The sequence below is a fragment of the Sphaerodactylus townsendi genome, linkage group LG06, assembly GCF_021028975.2.
Source record: "Sphaerodactylus townsendi isolate TG3544 linkage group LG06, MPM_Stown_v2.3, whole genome shotgun sequence".
NCBI lineage: Eukaryota > Metazoa > Chordata > Lepidosauria > Squamata > Sphaerodactylidae > Sphaerodactylus > Sphaerodactylus townsendi.
Genome location: NC_059430.1, coordinates 116,906,381 through 116,914,316, shown reverse-complemented (window position 1 = coordinate 116,914,316; position 7,936 = coordinate 116,906,381). Strand labels below are relative to the sequence as shown.

The 7,936-nt window shown below is 48.5% G+C and overlaps 1 protein-coding gene across 1 annotated transcript in view; it reads right to left on the bottom strand.

Moving 5' to 3' along the window:
* Positions 1–4,208: 4,208 nt before the first annotated feature.
* The window catches only part of LGI4 (leucine rich repeat LGI family member 4), a 30,224-nt gene continuing 26,496 nt past the window's right edge, over positions 4,209–7,936 (bottom strand). The window contains exon 9 of the mRNA XM_048500553.1: positions 4,209–5,956. Within this exon, the coding sequence (XP_048356510.1) occupies positions 5,651–5,956 (306 nt within the window). The 3' untranslated portion in view covers positions 4,209–5,650. The remainder of the gene's footprint in view (positions 5,957–7,936) is intronic.

Sequence of the window (7,936 nt, the reverse complement as noted above, 5' to 3'; positions counted from 1 at the left end):
AATTCCCCTGACTGTGTGACATTTGACCCCATTGATGTCCCTCCCCAAACTCCTTCCTCCCCGGGTCCCAACCCAAACTTTAGGAATTTCCCAACTCAGAGCAGGCAATAGGGCTCCCAGCTGAGGCGTAGCTGGGCCAAACTGTGCCCACTGCGCATACTATATTTTCCGCCCCCCCCTCGCAGCACCTCCCCTTCCCCCCTTCCTACACTTACCTTAGTTCCTTTCCTTTTTCAGAACTTTTTCAGGCTGCAAAAGGCCTGTTCTCAGTAAAAACGGCCTGATGGGAACTATACTTCCTTGGAGACCTTGTGAGCCCCAAGGTCTCCTGGAAACTGTAGTTCCTCAGGCCATTTTTACTGCAAACATGCCTTTTGCAGCCTGAAAAAGTTATCGAAAAGGAAAGGAACTAAGGTAAGTGTGGGAAGGGGGAAGCTGCAGGGGGTCACCCGGGGATGCTGCGGAGGTGGGCGGTGAAAGGGGGAGGGGCCTGGGGGCGATTTTCTGCACCTCCCCAGGCATGTGCCCTGTGCACGACACACACACACACCCCGTCCCTTTGTAGCTTCGCCATTGGTTCCCAGCTCCCAGTTGGGATGTACCTGGAGATTTTGGAGATAGAACCTAAGGGGGACAGGTACTGGGGAGGGGAGGGACTTCAATGGGTATGATACCATAGGGTCCACCTTCCAAAGCAGCCATTTTCTCCAGGTGATCAGTCTTCCTGGAGATCAGTTGTAATCCCAAGAGATCTCCAGCCACTGCCTAGATGTGGGTAACCCCAGTTGGCAACCCTATTTGGACAAAAGGTTACTGTAAACTGAATTTAAACATGGTATACAGTCAGAGGTGGGATCCAGCAGGTTCTCACAGGTTCCCGAGAGTAGGTTACTAATTATTTGTGTGTGCTGAGAGGGGGTTACTAATTGGTGATTTTGCCACGTGATTTTTGCCTTAGTTACGCCCCTCCTCTTAGCAGCAGCACGCAGAACTTGAAGCAGTTTAGCAGGAGGTGCACCGGCGTGCGTGGCAGCCTGCGCCTACGTGAATTCGTTTCCTGCCCAAGGACCAGCGCAGCGGCTGCGTCCTTGCTACAGCCCCGCCCAGGAATGCCCCACCCCTGGAATGCCCGGCCATGCCCCCGTCGTGCCCCACCCAGCCCCATTGGCGCTATGCCACAGTTTGAATCCCACCACCATGGGAACCTGTTACTAAAATGTTTGGATCCCACCACTGTATACAGTGCTCAAAAGATCACTTGGGATGGGACCTTACCCTCCAGCATCATACTGCAGTCAGGTCTCAGCTTTGGGCTAGGAAGCCATTAGGGTGGAACTTCTGTGTTGCTTAGCAACTGTTCATACTGGCTTGAGGAGGCCAATGTGTAAAGTGCTGTCAAGTCACAGCTGACTTAGGCAAGAGATGTTCAGAGATGGTTTGCTGTTTCCCGTCTCTATGTGGGCTGAGAGAGTTCCGAGAGAACTGTGACTGGCCCAAGGCCTACTCCATGCTTTTTAAGGGCCACAGTCCTGGCATCTATTCTGTCGGTTGACAAATTATCTTTTTGGAGGATGCCAAGCTTGTAGACTTAATAGAACTGAGCTGTGAAGTTCCCTCTTGGACACCTCAGTCGTTGAGGGGCAGGGGAGAGGTCCTAAAGGGAAGTCAAAAAAGGTCCTTCCTACTTCGCTGCTCACTTAAAATTCATACATACAGTGATGGAGACTGAAGTCGGGAAGTGGATGCCCTCCCTGGCTCTGTTGCCTGAAGTAAATGTCCATATGATAGGGTAGGCCGTGTTTCTTGTCATTTCGTAGAACTATGAAAGGAGCAGCTTTACCGAAACCCCCTTCCTGCAGCCCAAAAACAGGAAGGAGGTCGGCCGTGGGACTTGTTTGCATTTGGTCTTCGTTGCCCTTGGTTTAGGAGCGGAAAGCTTTAGCAAGCTAGCACGGGGGTTTGAGCTGACAAGTCTTGGTTGTGAATGTCGCTAAGCTGTCTCTGACAGCTCTTGTCCCCCATCGCTGGCTAGGATTGTCAACTTCCAAGTGGTTCCTGAAGGTCTCCTGATCTCCAAACTACAGAGATCAGTTCTCCTGGAGAAAATGGCTGCTTTGAAGGGCAAATTCTATGGCATTATCCTCTCCCCAGGTTTTGGCAACTCTAGTAGAAGTAACACTGATCTACCCATGTGGTGGTGTGTCTACAGAACGTGTAGGAGCAGTTTGGGCATATAAAAATGCTGCAAGGTTATCCTTACAGTGAAGGGCATGGTTACCCTACAAGCTCAGACTGGTTTCATAGCAATTGGTAGGGCCCTCTAGCTGGGCTAGAACCTTCTGCCCCCAGAATTCTCAGTGACCAGAATCTTAAGAGGCCAGCCATGACAGCTGAACTGGTGCCACATGATTTCAAGACATACTGGTGGTGATTGTTTCAAGCCAAGATGCCTGGGCCCTGAACATCAAGCTACCAATTCTAGGAAGCCACATCAGGTTGGCTTCTATGCCCCTGGTTGTTGGCCCTCCAGAAGCAACCAGTTGGCCACTGGGAAATAGGGTGATGGACTAGATCAGTGGTGGCGAACCTTTGGCACTCCAGATGTTATGGACTACAATTCCCATCAGGCCCTTCCAGCATGGCCAATTGGCCATGCTGGAAGGGCCTGATGGGAATTGTAGTCCATAACATCTGGAGTGCCAAAGGTTCGCCACCATGGGACTAGATCATAGGTGTCAAACTCATGGCCCTCCAGATGTTATGGACTACGGTTCCCATCATCCCCTGCCAGCAATGTGTTGGCAGGGGATGATGGGAACTGTAGTCCATAACATCTGGAGGGCCACGAGCTTGACACCTGTGGACTAGATGGACCAGTAGTTTGATCCAGCAAGGCAACACAGCTCCGCCCCCAAACCCCCGGAAATTTCTCAAGCTGCAGCGGCCAATCAGTTTCAAGTTATATTTTAAATCTTTTTTTAAAAACCAGCTGTGCTTTAAATGTGCAGTTTAAGCCAGCTAGGGTACTTGGGGCTGGGCTGACCTCCCAGAATCACAGCTGCTGTCCAGACTACAGAGATTAGTTTCCCTGGGAACGATGACTGGTTTGGAGGATGGATTCAGTGGCGTTATACCATGTTGGAGTCTCTCCCCAATCTCCTCCCAAGAATTTCATAAGCTGGAGCTGGCAGCCATACTTTGGGCCGCGCAATGAAATGCAACATTCAGACTTGGAAGTCCGTGGAGCTGCCTTTACTGCTGCGTCAAGCTCTCGGGAAAGTTACAGCAGTCTTGTTTTCATGTGTGTATGTGCGTATGTTATTGCTTGCTTCCATGATGTCCTGCACATGAAAACTCCATTCCGTACCTATACTCTTTTCCACGAAAGATTAAAGTACAGTTGTATATTCATCTGCCACATGCTGGATCTTCATCGTAGAATGTTCCACTTGGGTCCTAGTTCCTACCTAGTTCTGCTTCCCCCCTCCATTCACCTTCTCCTGTCCCTTCTTCCCTTTTAATTGGCTAGGCATAGGGCTGTTCTCTGCTGTGGCATTGGGCCGGTCATGGGCAAATTCAGCTGTCAGTGGCTTCTGTGCACTCCCTTTCGTCCTCCTGGTACCTCTGCCCACTGAGCCACACTGCCGCTGCCTCACTGATGAGGCAGCCTGAAGTTTCCTTCCTCCATGGGTTCCAGCTTCTCGAGCCATGTTTAAATATGTACAGAATAATGGTTTGGACAAAGGCAGCACTTAAAAATGATAATGCTCATATTCCTTCGGGACTATTTTCTAATGCGTAAGCATATTATTTCCTCTATTTCCACGACTGAGCGCCCTTTAATCTTTCAGTGGGAAAGAGTATAGCTGTTCTTCAGCACCGTTTTTCCTTGCACCTACGGAGAATCACACCAACATCTAGGTTCAGGCTAGGGTTGCCAGCACTGCCTCAGTAAATACTGGAAGATTTTGATGTCTGTGCCAGGGAATGGTGGAGTGTGGGGAGGCTATGACGTCACTTCCAGGTGATGTTCCAGGAATTCCCTTGAATCTCTGTGGTAAAGACCATAGAGATATTGGGAAATTCCAACAGTGTTGCTATGGAGACTATTCCTCGGACAATTTCCCCCTTCCCACTCTCAGTGGCAATTTTACTTCAGATGCTTGCATGAGGGAGATGAAACAGAGCAAATAACACTTGGGCTCACAAACAATATACTATTTTTTTTATTTACAATGCTTGTACGTGGGATCCCAGTTCATGAAAGAGAGACAGAAGAGCATATTAGGCCCTCTTTGGCAGGAGACAATATCATGTATTCTTAGCCCAAACTATCCCAGCTCCATATTCTCACTAGGGAATAAATACATTGGCATGTATTCCTTGTAGCTGCCTGCTACTGGAAGGAGGTTGGCTGATTGTGTTTGAATAAACATGCTGGTTATTTACAGGCAAAAGATAAATGGCGGTTTTGTGCATCTCCACTGGGCTCCAAGCCCCCTTCCCGGGGGAGCTTCTCCTATCCCGTTCTCTCCTCTACCCACCCATTGCATCAATGAATCCAATCTACCCTGTTCCCCCAGCGGTTCTTTTCCCACCAGGATTATTGGGGGGGGGGGGGGCTTCCTTCTGTGCTTAATGCTAAACTTGTGCTTTAGTATTCGACACTGTACAGTGCCTTAAATTGTCAACAAATTAAATTAAATAGTAAACAACAATGAAAAGACGTCTGATGCATTCCAGCAAAAGTTAGTTGCGATCAAAGCCTGCGCACGCCGACATGGTTGCGAGATCCTGGTCTACCCAGGTGAGGTTTACTTCTGTGTAAACATGCATTGGATCAGGCTGCTTATCTCATGCCCAGTGGCCACGATTTCACCGTATCTCGGTCACTTAGGTTTGGCTAAATTTGGCTGGATTTATGCCCCTTTGCAATGAGTTAAGGAAAACAAAGCCATCCAGTTTTAGAGGGACGAAGATAATTCTGCAGTAAAAACAAAGAAGCAGCGACATCAAGCAGATTTTCAGTGGCTCGTGGCATCTGTTGACGGGGGAAATGGATGCAAGCAGGCGGAATGGGAAACACAAGCCAGTAATCGGATTCATTCAACTTAGGGTGAGAAATGAGGTTGTGGGTGTTTTTTGTTTTTTTTTTTAAAAAAAAGAAAGAATCCTTTGAAACGACAAAGCAAAAACAACGGGATGGCCAGTAAGATTGGGAGGGATTGCAGGCAAAGTGGTGCCTCTCCAAATCTGCACGCCCCGTTTGTCGAGATATTTGGTTAAGCCCTGCTGCCAAGCATGCAGGCCTCTCCACTGCTACCTTCTCCAGCAACCAGGAGGGTTTCATGCATACTGACTTTTAAAAGAGATAGAGAATGGTATTCTGGTGACTGATCTGGTTGCCATTTGCCATATTTTCTTAGTGATCTTCGGTTGCCTGACTTCCACCCAACGACTAGCTGTTCTTTAGCACCCTCTTTTCTCTCACCACTGGGGAATCGCACGCTCATCAGCACCTGCTTCCAGTGCAGTCGCCCTAGTGGCCGTCTTGGGTACTGCACTTCCCAGCTGCCTGCCTCCACTTCCTCCTCTCCCTATGGGGCAGCTGCCTCCTGATTCAACACCCCGAACCCCACTGTGGACTGACTCAGGCACTCAGATCTTTGATGACATGCCTGTAGATGTGGGTTTTGCCCTTGAAGCTGGAAGCGACGAGGAAATCTTGCTTGTTGACGTGGAGGTGGGCGAAGGAGCGTGGGGCCTGGGTGGTCAACTCCTGGAAGTATTCGAAGAGTCCCGTAACGGATTCATAGCGGTACACTTGGCTGAAGGAGTAGTCGTTGCCGAGAAAGGCGTAGCGATAGCCTGCGATGGTCAGGGGCTGGAAAACCATGGAGCCACGGGACGGCATGTGCTGGACGTCTCGGAACATTGATCCGTCCCAGTGCATCACCTGTGGGCAAGGGAGCACATTGTTATGAATATTGGGGGCTTCAGTGGCAACTTCTATCAGGGTTGGAGCTTCTAAACAATTGCTTGAAGCAACTAGCTGAAGGGGTGCATTTGGCTGAAAAACCATGCCAGGGTAGTCTAATACAAGGTGAACTAAGGCCTGAACTTCCTAGATGGAGGGGCTAAGACTCTGGGTTGAGGATATGTTTGGCCTGCAGAAGGTCCTTGGTTCAATCCCCGGCATCTCCAGTTGAGGATCAAATGAGAGGTGACATGGAAGACTATCACCTGAGATTTTGGAGAGCCACTACCAATCTGAGTAGACAGTTTTGACCTTGATGAATCAGATCAATGGTCAGACATTGCTTAAGGTAGACTCGTGTGTAGTCCTAGAATCCATTTCACTCTTTGAAAGTAGAGCTGGGCCAAAAGAACAAGAGAGATATGGCTACGGGACTTTCTCTTGCTGGACTGGGACCTCTGTGTATGTGTGCCGACTGGATGAAATTCCACTAATGTCTGTGTCTGTGCACATCTGAGCTGTGAGCAGTAGGTGGTAATGAGCATGTGTAAAGTGCATTTTCCCCTAAGCATCATTATTACCCACCACTACGCTTGAGGCTGCTGTCCCGTGCATGTTTAGGACTAAGTCCTGTCGAACTGAATAGCGCCACTGAATAAATATCCGGAGATACAACTGCGTAGCCAAGGCAGCGTAGCTTTCAAGCTTGAACTCAGACGTCTATCTTGATTTTTAAAAAAGCAGGCATTACCCATTGTGAAGAAGCAGTTATCACAATGAAGTGTTAGGGAGAGTGTGTCAGGAATATCCCCCCCTTTCTCTCCTGCAAGAGACTCAAAGGGCTTACAATCTCCTGGCCCTTCCCCCCCTCACAACAAACACCCTGTGAGGTAGGTGGGACTGAGAGAGTTTTGAGAAGCTGTGACTAGCCCAAGGTCACCCAGCTGGCGTGTGTGGGAGTGCACAGGCTAATCTGAATTCCCCAGATAAGCCTCCACAGCTCAGGCGGCAGAGCTGGGAATCAAACCCCGTTCCTCCAGATTAGATACATGAGCTCTTAACCTCCTACGCCACTGCTGCAAAGGTTTAAATAAATAATAATTTGTGTATGAACACCACAATACTGGGTAACGACATGCTTAATTTGTGGGACCAAGAGAAACGGACATTAATGACCAGCAAGATACAGCTGAACATAAACTACTTGTACCCTTTTGACACCAGCTGCAGAAACAGCAACAATGAATTTATATGCCTGTCCAAACCTCTGACAGCTGTGTGGTTCCTCCTTCTTGCTCAATCTGGACAGATATTTCCTTTTTTCCTGTGCAACAGCCAACTCTAATGTTATTCTGGTGTTCAAACAGAGCTGACTATGAAACAGCATCTAGATTTCAGTGTGTGTGTTTTTATAGACCAAGCTGTTTGCTTTTGTGGGTGTGAAGAAACATAAAACTGTGTGTCCTCAGAAACGTTTCTAGATATGCTCTCATCAGGGCAAGCCATAAAAAGGAGACATTAATCATTCAACTTCTGGGTCAAGGATTATTATTGCTGTTATTGTTATTATGATATGAAGTCACAGCTGCCAGATGTTCAGCCACTGTTGGCCTCCATATGCATCAGGATGTCATAATATATTGGCAAGATACAGAGGTGGCGAATTATTGTATCTAGATGTTATGGACTATCATATCAGTTTCGCCAGCATGGCCAATTGGCCATGCTGGCAGGGGCTGATGGGAATTGTAGTCCATAACATCTGGAGTGCCAAAGGTTCGCCACCACGGGCATAGTATATGTGTGGATCCAAGCAGTATGGCCTTTTGTAATCGGCAGAGATTTTATGAAAGCGTAGGTGGTTCAAATGCCATCCAAACAGTGCCGGATGTAGATGAAGAGAGGCCCTAAGGCCAGGGGCCCCAAACCTATGGCCCTCCAGATTTTCATGGACTACAA